A 19,571-nucleotide genomic window follows, 5' to 3' on the forward strand; every position below is an offset into this window, starting at 1 on the left:
GTAGCCTGCAATCATCTGTTCTACCGTTAATAAAATGCGCTCCGGATCGGATGGCATAGAGCAAAATACTTGAAATAGCTTATCTAAACTCAGCAAAAAAAGAAACGTCCTCTCACTGTCAACTGCTTTTATTTTCAGCAAACTTAACATGTGTAAATATTTGTATGAACATAACAAGATTCAACAACTGAGACATAAACTGAACAAGTTCCACAGACATGTGACTAACAGAAATTGAATAATGTGTCCCTGAACAAAGGGGGGGTCAAAATCAAAAGTAACAGTCAGTATCTGGTGCGGCCACCAGCTGCATTAAGTACTGCAGTGCATCTCCTCCTCATGGACTGCACCAGATTTGCCAGTTCTTGCTGTGAGATGTTACCCCACTCTTCCACCAAGGCACCTGCAAGTTCCCAGACATTTCTGGGGGGAATGGCCCTAGCCCTTACCCTCCGATCCAACAGGTCCCAGACGTGCTCAATGGGATTGAGATCCGGGCTCTTCGCTGGCCATAGCAGAACACTGACATTCCTGTCTTGCAGGAAATCACGCACAGAATGAGCAGTATGGCTGGTGGCATTGTCATGCTGGAGGGTCATGTCAGGATGAGCCTGCAGGAAGGGTACCACATGAGGGAGGAGGATGTCTTCCCTGTAATGCACAGCGTTGAGATTGTCTGCAATGACAACAAGCTCAGTCCGATGATGCTGTGACACACCGCCCCCAGACCATGACGGACCCTCCACCTCCAAATCGATCCCGCTCCAGAGTACAGGCCTCGGTGTAACGCTCATTCATCGATGATAAACGCGAATCCGACCATCACCCCTGGTGAGACAAAACCGCGACTCGTCAGTAAAGATCACTTTTTGCCAGTCCTGTCTGGCCCAGCGACGGTTGGTTTGTGCCCATAGGCGACGTTGTTGCCGGTGATGTCTGGTGAGGACTTGCCTTACAACAGGCCTACAAGCCCTCATTCCAGCCTCTCTCAGCCTATTGCGGACAGTCTGAGCCCTGATGGAGAGATTGTGCATTCCTGGTGTAACTCGGGCAGTTGTTGTTGCCATCCTGTACCTGTCCCGCAGGTGTGATGTTCGGATGTACCGATCCTGTGCAGGTGTTGTTACACGTGGTCTGCCACTGCGAGGACGATCAGCTGTCCGTCCTGTCTCCCTGTAGCGCTGTCTTAGGCGTCTCACAGCACGGACATTGCAATTTATTGCCCTGGCCACATTTGCAGTCCTCATGTCTCCTTGCCGCATGCCTAAGGGACGTTCACGCAGATGAGCAGGGACCCTGGGCATCTTTCTTTTGTTGTTTTTCAGAGTCAGTAGAAAGGCCTCTTTCGTGTCCTAAGTTTTCATAACTGTGACCTTAATTGCCTACCGTCTGTAAACTGTTAATGTCTTAACGACCGTTCCACAGGTGCATGTTCATTAATTGTTTATGGTTAATTGAACATGCATGGGAAACAGTGTTTAAACCCTTTACAATGAAGATCTGTGAAGTTATTTGGATTTTTACGAATTATCTTTGAAAGAAAAAAAAGGGACGTTTCTTTTTATGCTGAGTTTATATACTACTGTGAAGTGGGTCCAATTAAATGAGAGACGGGGAGAATGGTATCCTAACTTGTTGTAGGCCTATAGACTACCTTGTGAGTATGAAATCATCACAGAAAATGTGAGGAATCTATTCTGCAATGATCATGGAAATGAAATAAATAATATAGTCTAAGAAATAGATGCCTATTTCTAATTATTTTAGAATGCAAAGATAAACGAAATTGATGTTTTCTCTTCTCACTAACGGCAAATGATTGCATCTTGTTATTAACCTGTTATTTGTTATGAACAAACGTGCCCATCTTATCCCCCATTTGCACAAAATACTAGGCTGCTTGCAATGCAATACTTCAAAAACAAGAAACTGTGGTCCTCTGTAGCTCAGCTGGTAGAGCACGGCGCTTGTAACGCCAGGGTAGTGGGTTCGATCCCCGGGACCACCCATACACAAAAATGTATGCACCCATGACTGTAAGTCGCTTTGGATAAAAGCGTCTGCTAAATGGCATATTATTATTTATTATTATGGTCTAAAGTTTGCGGGAAGGCGAGCACATTCTCACATCAAGTTTTATAAATGCCAACATTTGCGCGAAAACTGGCGCATGCATGTTTTGGGGTATATTTTGTACGTACGCATGGTTTATACATGAGGACCCCTGGCAGTGTGGTGTCGGGACAACAACCTCTCCCTCAACGTCAGTAAGACCAATGAGCTGATCGTGGACTACAGGAAAGGGGAGGGGGGGGGGGGGGGGGGACGACGACTCCCCCATCCACATCGATGGGGCTGCAGTGGAGCGGGTCGAGAGCTTCAAATTCCTCAGCGTCCAAATCACTAACGACTTCAAAATGGTCCACAGTCGTGAAGAAGGCATGACAGCGCCTCTTCCCCCTCAGGAGGCTGAAAAGGTTTGGCATTGGCCCTCAAATCCTCAAAAAGTTATACAGCTGCACCATTGAGAGCATCTTGACTGGCTGCTTAACTGCTTGGTATGACAACAACACCGCCCTCGATCGCATGGCGCTACAGAGGGTGGTGCGGACAGCCCAGTACATCACTGAGGCCGAGCTCCCTGACATCCAGGACCTCTATATCAGGCGGTGTGAAAGGAAGGCCCGGAAAATCGTTTAAGACTCCAGCCACCCAAGCCAGACTGTTCTCTCTGCTTTCACACAGCAAGCGGTAACAGTGCATCAAGTCTGACACCGACAGTATCCTGAACAGCGTCTATCGCTAAGCCATAAGACTGCTAAATAGCTAACAAAATGGCTACATGGACTATCTGAGTTGACCCTTGTATTTTATATTTGCACTGTCTCTATGCACACTCACAGGACTCTACACATTCACGCACTCTTGACACTCCAACACACACACTCACTTTATTTGCTCACACACACATAACATGCACACACATTTATACTGACTACACACACACTCACATACAATCATCATATACACTGCTGCTACTGTTTATCATACAGTGCCTTCATAAAGTATTCACACCCCTTGACTTTTTCCCAAAATTGTGTATTACATCCTGAATATAAAATGGATTAAATGTGGATTTTTTTTGTCACGGGCCTACACACAATACCCCATAATGTCAAAGCGGAAATGTCTTGAGTCAATAAGTATTTAAACCCTTTTTTACGGCAAGCCTAGATAAGTTAAGGAGTAAAAATGTGCAATAATAGTGTTTAACATGAATTTTGTATGACTACCTCATCTCTGTACCCCACACATACAATTATCTGTAAGGTCCCTCAGTCGAGCAGTGCATTTCAAACAGATTCAACCACAAAGACCAGGGAGGCATGGAAGTTAATAATTACACTTTGGATGGTGTATCAATACACCCAGTCACTACAAAGATACAAGCGTCCTTCCTAACTCAGTTGCCGGAGAGGAAGGAAACCGCTCAGGGATTTCACCATGAGGCCAATGGTGACTTTAAAACAGTTACAGAGTTTAATGGCTGTGATAGGAGAAAACTCAGGATGGATTAACAACATTGTAGCTACTCCACAATTCTAACCTAATTGACAGAGTAAAAAGAAGGAACCTCATCTCTGTACCCCACACATACAATTATCTGTAAGGTCCCTTTACAGAATATAAATATTCCCAAACATGCATCCCGTTAGCAACAAGGCACTAAAGTAATACTGCAAAACATTTGGCAAAGCAATTAACTTTTTGTCCTGAATACAAAGTGTTAAGTTTGGGGCCAATCCAATACAACACATTACTGAGAACCACTCTCCGTATTTTCAAGCATAGTGGTGGCTGCATCATGTTATGGGTATGCTTGTAATCGTTAAGGACTGGGGAGTTTTTCAGGGGGGGAAATGAAAAAGAATGGAGCTAAGCACAGGCAAAACCCTAGAGGAAAACCTGGTTCAGTCTGCTTTCCACAAGACACTGGGAGATGAAGTCACCTTTCAGCAGGAAAATAACCTAAAACACAAGGTCAAATCTACACTGAAGAAGCTTACCAAGAAGACAGTGAATGTTACAGAGGCCGAGTTACAGTTTTGACTTAAATCTACTTGAAAATCTATGGCAAGATCTGAAAATGGTTGTCTAGAATTTTGAAAAGAATAATGGGCAAATGTTGCACAAACCAGGTGTGGAAAGCGCTTAGAGACTTAACCAGAAAGACTTACAGATGTAATCACTGCCAAAGGTGCTTCTACAAAGTATTGACTCAGGGGTGTGAATATTTATGTAAAAACATTTTCACTATTTTTTAAAATCCATTTTAAATTAAGGATGCAACACCACAAAATGTGGAATAAGTCGAGGGGTATGAATGCTTTCTGAAGGCACTGTACAAAAGTGCCTTGCAAAAGTATTCATTCCCCTTGGCGTTTTTCCTATTTTGTTGCATTACAACCTGTAATTTAAATAGATTTTTGGGGGGATTTCATGTAATGGACATACACAAAATACACCACTAAGAATTGGGCACCACCAAGCAAGCGGCACCATGAAGACCAAGGAGCTCTCCAAACAGGTCAGGGACCAAGTTGTGGAGAAGTACAGATCAGGGTTGGGTTATAAAAAAATATCTGAAACTTTGAACATCCCACGGAGCACTATTAAATCCATTATTAAAAAATTGAAAGAATATAGCACCACAACAAACCTGTCAAGAGAGGGCCCCCACCAAAACTCACAGACCAGGCAAGGAGGGCATTAATCAGAGGCAACAAAGAGACCAAAGATAACCCTAAAGGAGCTGCAAAACTCCACAGTGGAGATTGGAGTATCTGTCCATAGGACCACTTTAAGCCGTACACTCCACAGAGCTGGGCTTTACGGAAGAGTGGCCAGAAAAAAGCCATTGCTTCAAGAAAAAAATAAGCAAACACGTTTGGTGTTCGCCAAAAGCCATGTAGGAGACCCCCCACAACCTTTTTTAAGAAGGTACTCTGGTCAGATGAGACTAAAATTGAGCTTTTTGGACATCAAGGAAAACGCTATGTCTGGCGCAAACCCAACACCTCTCATCACCCCGAGAACACCATCCCCATGTTTTTCATCGGCAGGGACCGGGAAACTGGTCAGAATTGAAGGAATGATGGATGGCGCTAAATACAGGGAAATTCTTGAGAGAAACCTGTTTCAGTATTCCAGAGATTTGAGACTGGGACGGAGGTTCACCTTCCAGCAGGACAATGACCCTAAGCATACTGCTAAAGTAACACTCAAGTGGTTTAAGGGGAAACATTTAAATGTCTTGGAATGGCCTAGTCAAAGCCCAGACCTCAATCCAATTGAGAATCTGTGATATGACTTAAAGATTGCTGTACACCAGCGGAACCCATCCAACTTGAAGGAGCTGGAGCAGTTTTGCCTTGAAGAATGGGCAAAACTCCCAGTGGCTAGATGTGCCAAGCTTATAGAGACATACCCCAAGAGACTTGCAGCTGTAATTGCTGCAAAATGTGGCTCTACAAGGTATTGACTTTGGGGGGGTGAATGGTTATGCACACTCAAGTTCTGTTTTTTGTCTTACTTCTTGTTTGTTTCACCCCCAAAAAATATTTTGCATCTTCAAAGTGGTAGGCAGGTTGTGTAAATCAAATGATACAAACCCCCAAAAAAATCAATTTTAATTCCAGGTTGTAAGGCAACAAAATAGGAAAAATGCCAAGGGGGGTGAATACTTTCGCAAGCCACTGTATGCTGATGCATAGTCACCTTATCCCTATACAGTGCATTCGGAAAGTATTCAGACCCCTTTACTTTACACATTTTGTTACGTTACAGCCTTATTCTAAAAGGGATTAATTAAAACATTTTCCTCATAAACCTACACACAATACCACATAATGACAAAGCAAAAACTGGTTTTTAGAAATTGTTGCAAATTTATAAAAAAAAGTATAAAAAATGAAATATGACATTTACATAAGTATTCAGACCCTTTGCTATGAGACTCAAAATTGAGCTCAGGTGAATCGTGTTTCATTTGATCATCCTTGAGATGTTCTACAACTTGATTGGAGTCCACCTGTGGTAAATTAAATTGACTGGACATGATTTGGAAAGGCACACACTTGTCTATATAAGGTTCCAGAGTTAAAACCTGTTTTTGCTTTGTCATTACGGGTTATTGTGTGTAGATTGATAATGGGAAAAAACGATGTAATCAATTTTAGAATAAGGCTGCAACGTAACAAAATGTGGAAAAAGTCAAGGGGTCTGAATACTTTTCGAATGATGCACTGTACATATCTAACTATAACTCCAGTATCCCTGCACATTGTATGGTATTGGAACTGACCCTGTATAAAGCTTATTTACTTTGTGTTCTTCTTATTTCTATTTGTTTTGTTGTTGGTTTTTTATCCCCTTTTTTCTCCCCAATTTCGTGATATCCAATTGCGATCCAATTACAATCTTGTCTCATTGCTGCAACTCCCCAACAGGCTCGGGAGAGGCGAAGATTGAATCATTCGTCCTCCGAAAAATGACCCGCCAAACCGCGCTTCTTGACACCCGCCCGCTTAACCCGGAAGCCAGCTGCACCAATGTGTCGGAGGAAACACTGTTCAACTGACGACCGAAGTCAGCCTGCAGGCACCCGTCCTGCCACAAGGAGTTGCTAGAGCGCAATGAGTCAAGTAAAGCCCCCCCGGCCAAACCCTCCCCTAACCTGGGCCAATTGTGCGCCGCCCTATGGGACTCCCGGTCACGGCCGGTTGTGACACAGCCTGGGATTGAACCCGGGTCTGTAGTGACGCCTCATGCAGTGCCTTAGACCGCTGTGCCACTCGCCCGTATATTCAGTACTACATCGACATTGATTACGGCATTGTTGGATTTACAGCTAGCAAGAAAGGCATTTTACTTGTGCAGGTGACATTAAAACCTGAAACTTGGTAAACATTCTGAAAATAATAAGAAAATGGTTTGAAAATATGAACTTCATAACATTATTAGCATTTCTGAAATTCTCCTTGAGAACTTATATGGTCTCTCGTGGCGCATGTTCTCTGTAGGTGCAGTTACCTGAAGTTCCTGAGGCTGCGTTTGCTGGTGGGTAGTCTGGCCAGAGAGGTGAAGATCTCTTCCAGGATGAGCTGCCTGTGTTTTTCATAGCGAGAGAACACCTGAGGGAGACCAGGAGGAAAGGCTCATCATTACAGTTACCCTGACATTGCAATACATAATACATACACAATGAAAGGGAATATAGTGTATTCTAGAACAAATCCAGAACTCCATGGGAACCCACGTTTGAGGCACCACATCATGAGCAACCCTGGCACTGCTATACAAGGGATGTATGTAATGGATGCACAATAAAAGGGAATAAATTCTAGAACAAAGGCAGAACTCCATGGAAACCCTGGTTTGGATTCTTACCGCAGTCACTAGTTTGATGGCACACAGCTGTAGCTCACTGACACTCTCCACAAAGAATGGAGTGATGCCCATGGAGGAAACCTGAGGGAAGGAGAGAGAGATTAGTTATAAGGTAAGCAAGCAGGGGTCAGAAATCAAAGGTCATGAGAGGTCATGACCCCCAGGGATAGCATTAGGGGCAGAGTCTCACCTGCAGGATGGTGGTGTCAGTCAACAGCTGTATCTCCAGGAGCTCAGAGATGTTGCTGACAATGTCACACACCTTGTTGTAGAGCATGATGATCACCCTCTGCTTGTGTGTGGAGCTTTTAGCTCTCTTAGCCCTGGAGCTCAGCAAGCCACCTGGGTGAGAGAGGGGAGGAGAGGAGAGACGATGAGTAAAACAGGAGAGCAGAGACCATTTCCTCAGTCAGTCATGACAGGGATATGCATAACAGTGGCCCAGGTAGTTCCGAGTGGACCACACTGTCTTGTATGTACACACCGTCTTTCAAATGTTCTGGGTGCTCTGGTCTTGAACAAAGCACACTCAAAGTTTGACAGAGTGTATGAAGACTGGGACTGGACATTTATGTGGCCAGTTCTCACCACATTTTGTTATTGGTTTGTTCCAATTGCTTTTGATAGTAAGGTGGGGTTAGGGTGCTGACCTCCGTGAGGGTCAACTCTGTAGACAGGGTCATACTGAGGGTAGAGGGTGTTTTGCAGGTGAAACTTGGTGTACTGTAGAACCCTCTCAATCACGTCCTCGATGTACACCGCCTTGGGCATGCGGGCCGACGTCATGATGTTGAGGGCCGTCAGACAGGCGTCAGCTGACTTGGTCACGCGCTCCATGATGAGGTCACGCCACAGTCGTTCCTCGTCTTCCGCGTCTGCGTCCTGTTCGACAGAGAGAGAAGACATTCAGACAAGTGGAATTTCTCCATGGAACATGCTTTTTAGGCATGTTGGGTGGCATGTATGGGTGGTCCTCTGTAGCTCAGCTGGTAGAGCACGGCGCTTGTAACGCCAAGGTAGTGGGTTCGATCCCCGGGACCACCCATACACAAAAAAAAAATGTATGCACGCATGACTGTAAGTCGCTTTGGATAAAAGTGTCTGCTAAATGGCGTATTATTATTTATTATTATTATTATTAATCTGGGTCTGGGAAACCATATGAGGGGGCAACTTACATGGTTCATCAGTGTGGAGAGTTTGGACCCATCCTGAATGTTTTTCTCCAGGATGTTCAGGACCTTCACCAACTTACCAGATGAAAGCTATGGATGAGACAGATGAGAAAAATATAACAGAATGCCAAAAAGATTGACATCATCCTGCATCCAGTGTTCCCCTTCCTTACCCTGAAGGTGATGCCCATGGCCTTGATCTTAGCAGATTCGCTGGCCAGTTCACTCAGCTGGTGTTTCCCCAGCAGAAGCTCCTGTGGGATCTCATCGTCATCTGTTGACGAGAGTTGTGGAGTTAGAGTTGGCAGTTCGGTCACCGTCATTTATAACTGAGCATTACTATTTACTATTACATTTGAAAATAATTCCAACAATCACAATGTTATCTTTCCCATTCTTGGTAGAAATGTAATTTAAACAGTGACTCAAACCTCCGAAGAAAATTGAAAAAAAGCTGTAAAGTATGAATAATGCATACCCATGGCATTGAAGTCAATGTCCTCCAAGCTCTCCAGAATGTTGTCCACACTGGCTGAGAACCTCTTGAATGTGGAGGAGTCCATCAGTTCTGTTGAGTAAACAACATGGAGAAAGTGAGTAACCTGCACTTATGGGACCAAAGACATACAACAAAGACATTACTGAATTTAGAGTGAAATTACCTTCTGCTGTCAGCTTGGGCTCGTACGCCTTTCTCTTCTTCTGTTTCTCCTTCTTCTTCATCTTTCTGGCAACTGGACAGGATAGATACATGTTAGGACAATGACATTGGACAGCAACACTTATCTAGTGAAATATTACTACTACTCATCCTCAGCATTTTACCCTGTATCTAATGCACAGGTATGCCATGCTGGTTTATGCTCTATAAGGGCCTTCAGAAAGTATTCATACCCCTTGAGTTAGTCCACATTTTGCTGTGTTACAGCCTGAAATCAAAAATGATTAAATATGATTTATTTTTCTAACCAAATACCTCAATGAAAATGTTTTTGTTTTTTTTGCAAATGTATAGAATAAGTGAGTAAATACATGTTAGAATCACCTTTGGAAGCGATTATAGCTGTGAGTCTATCTGGGTAAGTCTCTAAGAGATTTGCACACCTGGATTGTACAATATTTGCACATTATTCTCTTCAGAATTCTTCCAGCTCTGTCAAATTGGTTGTTGATAATTGCTAGACAGCCATTTTCAAGTCTTGCCATAGATTCTGAAGTCGATTTAAGTCAAAACTGTAACTAGGCCACTCAGGAACATTCAATGTCGTCGTGCTAAGCAACTCCAGTGTATATTTGGCCTTGTGTTTTAGGTTATTGTCCTGCTGAAAGGTACATTTGTCTCCCAGTGTCTGTTGGAAAGCAGACTGAACCAGGTTTTCCTCTAGGATTTTGCCTGTGCTCTATGTCGTTTCTTTTTATCAACAAAAAAACTTGATGACAAGTATACCCATAACATGATGCAGCCACCACCATGCTTGAAAATTTGAAGAGTGGTACTCAGTGATGTGTTGTGTTGGATTTCCCCCAAACATAACGCTTTGTTTTCAGGACATAAATGTAATTCCTTTGCCACATTTTTTGCAGCTTTACTTTAGTGCCTTATTTCAAAACAGGATGCATGTTTTGGAATATTTTTATTCTGTAAAGGGACCTTACAGATAATTATATGTGTGGGGTACAGAGATGAGGTAGCCATTCAAAAATCATGTTAAACACTATTATTGCACACAGTCTATGCAACTTATTGTGACGTGTTAAGCAACATTTTTACTCCTGAACTTATTTAGGCTTTCCATAAATAACAAAGGGGTTGAATACACAATTGACTCAAGACATTTCAGCTTTCCATTTTTAATTAATTTGTAACAAATTCTTATAACCGAATTCCACTTTGACATTATGGGGTATTATGTGTAGGCCAGTGACACACAATCTCAATTTAATCCATTTAAAATTCAGGCTGTAATGCAACAAAATGTGGAAAAGGTCAAGGGGTATGAATATTGTTTGCCAAAAGGCACCTAAAGTACTCTCAGACCATGAGAAACAAGATTCTCTGGTCTGATGAAACCAAGATTGAACTCTTTGGCCTGAATGCCAAGCGTCACGTCTGGAGGAAACCTGGCACCATCCCTACGGTGAAACATGGTGGCAGCATCCGGCTGTGGGAATTATTTTCAGCGGCAGAGACCGGGAGACAAGTCAGGATTGAGGGAAAGATGAACGGAGCAAAGTACAGAAAGATCCTTAATGAAAACCTGCTCCAGAGCACTCAGGACATCAGACTGGGGCGAAGGTTCACCTTCCAACAGGACAACGACCCTAAGCACACAGCCAAGACAACACAAGAGTGGCTTCAGGACAAGTCTCTGAATGTCCTTGAGTGGCCCAGCCAGAGCCCGAACGTGAACCCGATCAAACATCTCTGGAGAGACCTGAAAATAGCTGTGCAGCGATGCTCCCCATCCAACCTGACAGAGCTTGAGAAGATCTGCAGAGAAGAATGGGAGAAACTCCCCAAATACAGGTGTGCCAAGCTTGTAGCGTCATACCCAAGAAGGTATGAGGCTGTAATCGCTGCCAAAGATGCTTCAACAAAGTACTGAGTAAAGGGTCTGAATACTTTTGTAAATGTGATTTTTCAGTTGTTTCTTTTTTTATACATTTGCAAAGATTTCTAAAAACCTGTTTTTGCTTTGTCATTATGGGGTATTGTGTGTAGATTGATGAGGGAAAAAAAACAATTTTATCAATTAAGAATAAGGCTGTAAAGTAACAAAATATGGAAAAAGTCAAGGGGTCTGAATACTTTCCGAATGCACTGTATATAGAGAGAGAGAGAGACAACCATCGATGCTCATGCTGGATGGTCAGTTAAAGACAGTGCCAGACTTACGGTCACTCATGCTGGGTGGTGGGGACTCATTGTCTGAATCCTCTGGGCTGCGTTCACGGTGACGGCTGCCGGACCCCCTGCGCCCTGAGCCTCTCCTCTCCCGCTCATCAGGCTCCCACGTCTTTTCCCGCTCCTTCTTGTGACGCTTCCGTGTAGCTGTAGGGAGAGAGAGAAGGAGCAAAAAGTTAAAGGATGAAGCTTTGATCATAAACACCAGAGGTTTGTTATTAACCATTAGCCCGCCCCCAACTACTGGGATTGGAATGAACATTGTTTTGGATATGGCTGTGCAAAAAAAGCTATATGTGTGGTACTTACACTCCGTCACAGAGTCGTCGTCATCATCATCGGAGTTGACCTCGGCGTACTTGGGCTTCTCCTTGATGGTGCTGCGCTTGCGTTTGTTCATCTTCACCCTCTCACACAGTGGCATGGTGGACTCTATCTCAGCAATCAGATGAGGAGGCAGTTCTTTCAACACTGATTCATCAAGACCTCACAGAGAGACGTCACCCAATCATCTTTTAGCCCTTGTACGAAAGGGCTAAATACACTAACAATGACACATTATGTGCCACAACTAAAACCAATAGTATCTTGTTTTCAGGATCTTTAGCTAGGCCTCATGACCAAATCAAATAATCCCCGCAATAAATCGTAATCCTTTCAAGGGGAGTAAAATACAGTACGTGATTCTGTGCTGCTAGTGGATTAATGTGCAAAGTAATTAGAACTCTCAAAGTTCTCAAAGCAATAAGTCAAAAGCACATGTCAATACAGGTTACCATAGTTAAACCTTAAGTTCACCCACACAACAAGCTGACCCAGTCTGTCATGCAGACAGCAGGATGTCTCCGCTTACCTTTCTCAGAATTCCAATGAGAGGGCCTGCTCTTGGAGGACTTGGAACTGCTTCTATCTTTCCTCTCCCTGATGATTTTCTGCACCTCATCGATGCTGAGTTTCTGCAGCACCACAACAGGTTTGGCTGCTGTCTTCATCTTCTCTACCAGCCCCAGTCGCTCCAGCTTGACCCGGGGCTCCTTCCAGCCCTCCACTACAGACCCCAGAGAAGGCTTCCTCATCTCAGCTGCCAATACATGCCCATCCTTATCCCGCTTCACCTTGGGAATCACAAAGTTCTTAAAGCCTCCAGACTTTATGCCCCCAAGCAGGTAAGCAGGGAACTCCTGTTTGTTTTCAGCAGGCTGCTGTTGCTGCTTGGAGTCCTGTCGGTTCCTGCTGCCGTCCCCACTCCTCCTCTCCTCCCCACTCCTCTTCTCCTCCCCACTCCTCCTCTCCTCTTTATTGGGAGATTTGAGGTTTGGGCCTGGCCTGTCAGTCCTCTGGCGCCCACTGGGGTCCACCCCCACTCGGCCTTCCTGCTTAACCCGCGGGCTCTCTGGCCTGGAGCGCTGCTCTGGAGATCGTCGGTCCCGTGGTTCCCCTGCCTCTGTCCTGTGTTTCCTCTCCCTGTCCTTATCCCCCCGCACCCGGTCTCTGTCCCGTCCATGTTTGGAGTCATGTTCCCCCCTGCTGGACTTGCTGGGGGTCTCTGGCCTGCGGATGCGGGATGGGTCACTGTCCCTGGACCTGTCCTCCCTGTGACCAGAGTCTGAGCGACCCTCGTGCCGTTGTCGTGGCGTGTCAGGCGTCCTGCCCTCAGAGCGGGCCTTACTGTTGTCAGGTTTGCTATCGTGTCGGTGTTTGGACGAGTCTCGTCTGTTTTCGTGCTTGTGTTTGGGGGTCTCTGGTCGGACGTCAGGGCCCAGCTTCTTGGGGGTGTCGGCACGCTGCTTGATGAACTCTGGCCGGACATCTGCAGTCTGTAGTGTGTCTCCTTCTGTCTTGGAGTTTAGCCGCAGGACTCCAGTGGAGTCGGAGCCGTCCCCAGGACCCAGGCGTTCCTCAGGCCAGCGCTGGGCCTCCAGGGCAGGGGTGGGGGTGCCTATGTTCACCTCTGGCTGCCCGTCAGCTCTGCCTGCTTGCTGCAGGTCGATGCTGACCATTAGGGCAGGCCGGCTGGCACCATTACTGGCAGCACTAGCCTCCTGGGGTGCCAGCTTGCTGCCAGCATTGCCCCCTCCCACGCCAGGCTGAGTTGCCCCTGCTGTACCTCCAGCTCCAGGCTCTTGGGGATACGAGTCCTGCTTCCGCTTCTTCAGTGGCTTGTCTGCAGTGAGGAAACCATTGCTCAGAAAATATTCTGACATAGGACTTATTTTTATCAGCAAGTTATTTCTCCTATTTCTCAGCACACTGAAAAATATTTTTTATGATAGATTTTTAAGTGCAATAGTGAATGTAAACTCACCTTTATCCTGAACCTCTTTGGAGCAGCGCTCCCTTTCTATGAGCGTCTCCCGTTCTATCCTCTCGATCTCAGCGAGCGCGTCCATCTCAGCATCGTCGTACACAGCTCCGCTGATCACCCCTCCAGCCTGCTTAGTGTTCTGGAGCACAGGGACCTGCTGGTAGCCTGACTGCTCCCCCTGGCCTGGCCCTAACCTGTGGGCAGGGTCCTGCTGCGTCCGGGAGAACTGCAGGCTGTTGTAGGCCAGGTCAGTGTCCTGGTCCTCTGCGCCAGGTAGGAGCTCTCCGGACTGGTCCATCTCGGAGGACTTCACCCGGGACAGTTTGAGCGTCAGCTTGGTAGAGTCTTTAGAGGGAGAGCTGACGATGTCGTACATAGCAGCTTTATCCAACTGCTCCTTCTCCTCTTTAGTTAGCTTCTTCTGCTTCTTCTTGCAGTCAGGAGAGTCCAGGAGGAGGTCGGGAGCGCCTTCACGGGGGGAAGCGTAAGGGTGTGGGGACTGAAGGATGAGGCTAGGTCGTGACCCTGCAGAAACCAAAAAAATTAATACAAATAAATTGTGTGTGGTTTTTTACAAATATGAACATGAATATGATCCAGGCATGAACACTTGGCATAGAATAAGTAGGTTTACTCATGATTTCCAGTCCACAGCATGATCATGCATATTAGCGGTCTCTGTTGGTATACCTTTTGGGGTCCCTTCGCTGCCAGCAGGGGAACAAACAGACTGGGGCGAACGGAGTGCGAAGGAGGCATTTCTCATGGAAGGATCACTCTCCTGGGAAAAACATGAATCAGATATATATAACTAAAGCAGCACTGGTGGATACAACTCCACACAACAAATACATTCAGGCAGTGTACCAGCAATGAGGATCCAAGAGAGGAAATTGTATTTCATGTCAAAATGGTATCTTTGCTTGGTAGTTTCATCTTGGTATGAATAATTTCTTGTGTTTACCTCATTCCCTAGTCTATGGACTATGTTCATGTAGTCTTCATTGGAGCCATGTCTGGCATTGTGATTGGCTGAGTTGCTTGAAATTTGCCCAGAGACCTTGTTGTCGTGGATGTTCCGCATGCCGCCAGGAACCATGGGACTGGCAACTGAACAGACACCAAAATAAATCCCAGATACAATCAATCAACCTTCATTCAATTACCTTGCAGCTACGCAAAAGCCATACTAAACACTGGTTCACCTGTTAATCATCTTATTCAACAGGTAGAATGAATGCAAATAAACAAGTAATAAAACAAAAACACCAAAGAAAGGAGACCTGACAAATTATGCCAATCCACAGGAATCTTGCAGCGAGCAAGTGTGCACTGCAAACCAACACTGCATCCTCTATTGTTATAAATACAGTTTGCAATTGCATAGACAGAGCATGGATATTTTGTGATGCAAATAATACGTCACAGAGACACAAGCCGATGGGTCACAGCTTTGAGGTGATGGGGCTGGAGAGTGGATATTTGATATGATGTCCCCAGGGTTTTCCCGTACCTAAGGTTGGGGTGGAGGGGTTCTGGTGGGGGGAGGCCTGGGGCTGGGTCTGCACCTCTAGGCAGGGCTGCACAGGCCTCTGGGGGCTTCCTGAAAAAGAGGATGCAGGTGAAAGGACAGGGGAAGAATGAAGCTCTACGACCACAGAACATCAACACAACACACCTGGGTAAACTGTGTTGGTTTATAATGCATGGAGCCCTTCTGTCCATATGTACAAATTCTACACGGTCTTCAGCAGAGAATCAACATCATGACATGCATAATAGTTAGTTACAGTATGGTTATTTGAGAATCAGTTGGTAGGTTCCCCATCATGTATCATGTTCCTATACAAAAGCAGAAGTGCAGCCCCACCTTGCTGGATCTGTTGGTGCTGAGAGTAGCTGGGTGGGTGAGGGTACTGCTGCATGTAAGCAGCAGGGCTTTGGGGGGCGTAGGGGCTGGGCACAGGGCTGTTCTGCTGGGGCGTGAACCTGGCACCTGACCCCATCTGTGGAGGGGCAAAGCGACTGTAGAGGAAGAGGATGAGAAGAACATGTCAATTCCAAGGGAATCTGCAACTCTCAGAAGTTGACAGAAGTATTGAATGAACTAGCAGAGGACTCACTAACATTACAGCATATTGAATGAGCAATTTATTGTCATACCTAGAAGGGCTGTGTGAAATAGTGGTTTGCTGGTAGTTTGTCGACGCCGGACTCCCATGCATGGAATTCTGGGACATCTTGTACTGCGGCATCATTGGCTGCTGCATTATATCTTTGAGAGGAAAATAAGAGACATAATTAAGGAGGAGTAGAGAAGGCCAGTGCACAGCACCAGTACTGAGGGGCAGTTCCACAGTAACAGTGGCACAGACTCAGATTCTTCACACAAAATGTATGTCAAACAAAAAACAATGATTGCAAAGTTAAACACTCCATGGGAGTCCAGCACAAACTGTCATTCTGTTACCAAACTTCAAGTAAATGTGTTTTTGGAAAAATGTTTGTGGAAATTGTTCAAAGTAGTCCTTGTTAGGGCTGGCCAGTAAAACGTATTTTACTATTGATGCACGGACCGGTTTGGATTTTTACCTTACCTTACATAACGGTATTACAATGTTTGGTTTGTTAAATGTAATAATTGAGTGATTAAACTCTAACAATGATGGAAATCATCCGTTCTTACCGCCAGTAAAAGACTGCTAACAGCGGAGATCGTCAAGAGCTTCTAGAGCGCATTCTAGGTACTTTTTTGCCATGAATCATGCCTGTGAGGCAGTGGAGGCGCCGAAAGAGCGCACATGTAGTTTTTTGTTGTGAAACTTGCCTGTGAGGCAGCGTCGGTGTCAAAATAACCTTAGATATCTGCACACTGCTACTTGTGGCGAAAGTAAAACTGCCATTAAATGCATTGAAAATACATGGTCATTAACCAGGTTTCCATCCAACCATTTCATGTGGATGAATTACATGACGCATGAAAAAAGTCACGACTGGGCTGATGGAAACAGGATATGTCGGTACAACTTTATAAATGCCGACAGACAATTAGTTTGTTCGACATGGTGGGATCTTTTTGTTTCTGTAAAATGAATTATGCAAAAAATAGCAGCGGAAGCGCCTTTATGCAGCAAATATTCATATAATAACCATAATATTGAAGTAAACTTGGAGTCACGCGATGATATGTTGTGTGGTCCTTCCACTACGACTCGGAAAACCATGCAGTTTATTAGGCTACAGATGAAATAAGTTATGACGAACTTCACAGGGTGGTGAAAGCGCACGAGCTTGATGCTCCTTTCCAATAAATATCTTATTCTGGTGACATGATGATGCTTGGCTGCCGTTTGACCAAAAAAATAAAAATTGCTCTTATCCATAATAATCTCATTATGCAGGTAGCCTACCCGCAATGTATGCACGAGATGTTGGCTAGAGCACACGTGCCAAGACCAGAGTGGGCATGTTTGCTATATAATGCAACAGTTTGTGACAAAACCATCAGTAGAGTTGAAAATGCGATGGAAACCCATTTAACTTGTATTTTTCATTCGGTACATGGGAATTTAACCTCAAACGTTATTTTTATGTGCACTACGTCACTTTTATCCGTAATGAGTCAGTTTGATGGAAACATCTCTGGAGGGAAAATGTGCATATTGTTTTATGCAGATTTTAGAATATTCGCATGGAAATCTGTCGCAAATTGGATGGAAAACTAGCTATAGAGGAGAATAGCTATTCGGATAAAGGAACACTTAAGTGCAGGAAACGCAGTAATTGATAAAAATTCTGAAAATAATTTTTGGTTGAAGTTTGAAACAATCAGAAGAGAATTAAAACAATTTAATTAAAAAAGTATATACACTGCTCAAAAAAATAAAGGGAACACTTAAACCACACAATGTAACTCCAAGTCAATCACACTTCTGTGAAATCAAACTGTCCACTTAGGAAGCAACACTGATTGACAATACATTTCACATGCTGTTGTGCAAATGGAATTGACAACAGGTGGAAATTATAGGCAATTAGCAAGACACCCCCCAATAAAGGACTGGTTTTGCAGGTGGTGACCACAGACCACTTCTCAGTTCCTATGCTTCCTGGCTGATGTTTTGGTCACTTTTGAATGCTGGCGGTGCTTTCACTCTAGTGGTAGCATGAGACGGAGTCTACAACCCACACAAGTGGCTCAGGTAGTGCAGCTCATCCAGGATGGCACATCAATGCGAGCTGTGGCAAGAAGGTTTGCTGTGTCTGTCAGCGTAGTGTCCAGAGCATGGAGGCGCTACCAGGAGACAGGCCAGTACACCAGGAGACGTGGAGGAGGCCGTAGGAGGGCAACAACCCAGCAGCAGGACTGCTACCTCCGCCTTTGTGCAAGGAGGAGCAGGAGGAGCATGCCAGAGCCCTGCAAAATGACCTCCAGCAGGCCACAAATGTGCATGTGTCTGCTCAAACGGTCAGAAACAGACTCCATGAGGGTGGTATGAGGGCCCGACGTCCACAGGTGGGGGTTGTGCTTACAGCCCAACACCGTGCAGGATGTTTGGCATTTGCCAGAGAACACCAAGATTGGCAAATTCACCACTGGTGCCCTGTGCTCTTCACAGATGAAAGCAGGTTCACACTGAGCACGTGACAGACGTGACAGAGTCTGGAGACGCCGTGGAGAACGTTCTGCTGCCTGCAACATCCACCAGCATGACCGGTTTGACGTGGGTCAGTCATGGTGTGGGGTAGCATTTCTTTGTGGGCCGCACAGCCCTCCATGTTGATGAGATCCTCAGACCCCTTGTGAGACCATATGCTGGTGCGGTTGGCCCTGGGTTCCTCCTAATGCAAGACAATGCTAGACCTCATGTGGCTGGAGTGTGTCAGCAGTTCCTGCAAGAGGAAGGCATTGATGCTATGGACTGGCCCGCCCGTTCCCCAGACCTGAATCCAATTGAGCACATCTGGGACATCATGTCTCGCTCCATCCACCAACGCCACGTTGCACCACAGACTGTCCAGGAGTTGGCGGATGCTTTAGTCCAGGTCTGGGAGGAGATCCCTCAGGAGACCATCCGCCACCTCATCAGGAGCATGCCCAGGCGTTGTAGGGAGGTCATACAGGCACGTGGAGGCCATACACACTACTGAGTCTCATTTTGACTTGTTTTAAGGACATTACATCAAAGTTGGATCAGCCTGTAGTGTGGTTTTTCACTTTAATTTTGAGGGTGACTCCAAATCCAGACCTCCATGGGTTGATACATTTGATTTCCATTGATCATTTTTGTGTGATTTTGTTGTCAGCACATTCAACTATGTAAAGAAAAAAGTATTTAATAAGATTATTTGATTCATTCAGATCTAGGATGTGTTATTTTAGTGTTCCCTTAATTTTTTTGAGCAGTGTATATCCACCCTAGGGTCATGTACTACACATGAAGCATATTTATAACTTGTATTATTCAAAAACATAAAATACCATTAAAAAAATTGACAAATATTGTGATATGATATTTTGGCCATATCGCCCAACTCTAGTCCTTGGGCATAGAGTACTATGGTTTGTTTAACTTTGCAATCATTGGTTTTTGTTTGACATACATTTGAAAGTGAAAAATCGGACTATCAGCGTCACTCCGTTAGCATGGAATTGCCCTGAGGCAACCTCCAGACCAAGACAGAGGGGGGTCCTGTTTATGTCAGTAGGCGATAGAAGACATCACTCAGAACTATT

The 19,571-nt window shown here is 45.0% G+C and overlaps 1 protein-coding gene across 1 annotated transcript in view; it reads right to left on the reverse strand.

The window, feature by feature from the left end:
* Nucleotides 1–19,571, reverse strand: part of LOC311136713 (nipped-B-like protein B) — a 65,889-nt gene that overhangs the window by 15,364 nt on the left and 30,954 nt on the right. Inside the window, exons 5-21 of the mRNA XM_084170961.1 lie at nt 15,998–16,109; nt 15,705–15,859; nt 15,348–15,437; nt 14,799–14,944; nt 14,525–14,615; nt 13,835–14,359; nt 12,383–13,693; nt 11,839–11,961; nt 11,521–11,676; nt 9,287–9,358; nt 9,103–9,192; nt 8,798–8,898; nt 8,628–8,714; nt 8,100–8,331; nt 7,640–7,791; nt 7,450–7,530; nt 7,093–7,193 (exon numbers count right to left, since the gene is read on the reverse strand). Coding sequence (XP_084027087.1) covers nt 7,093–7,193; nt 7,450–7,530; nt 7,640–7,791; nt 8,100–8,331; nt 8,628–8,714; nt 8,798–8,898; nt 9,103–9,192; nt 9,287–9,358; nt 11,521–11,676; nt 11,839–11,961; nt 12,383–13,693; nt 13,835–14,359; nt 14,525–14,615; nt 14,799–14,944; nt 15,348–15,437; nt 15,705–15,859; nt 15,998–16,109 — 3,625 coding nt within the window. The remainder of the gene's footprint in view (nt 1–7,092; nt 7,194–7,449; nt 7,531–7,639; nt 7,792–8,099; nt 8,332–8,627; nt 8,715–8,797; nt 8,899–9,102; nt 9,193–9,286; nt 9,359–11,520; nt 11,677–11,838; nt 11,962–12,382; nt 13,694–13,834; nt 14,360–14,524; nt 14,616–14,798; nt 14,945–15,347; nt 15,438–15,704; nt 15,860–15,997; nt 16,110–19,571) is intronic.

The sequence above is a fragment of the Coregonus lavaretus genome (genome assembly GCF_964263955.1).
Source record: "Coregonus lavaretus genome assembly, chromosome: 10".
Lineage (NCBI taxonomy): Eukaryota > Metazoa > Chordata > Actinopteri > Salmoniformes > Salmonidae > Coregonus > Coregonus lavaretus.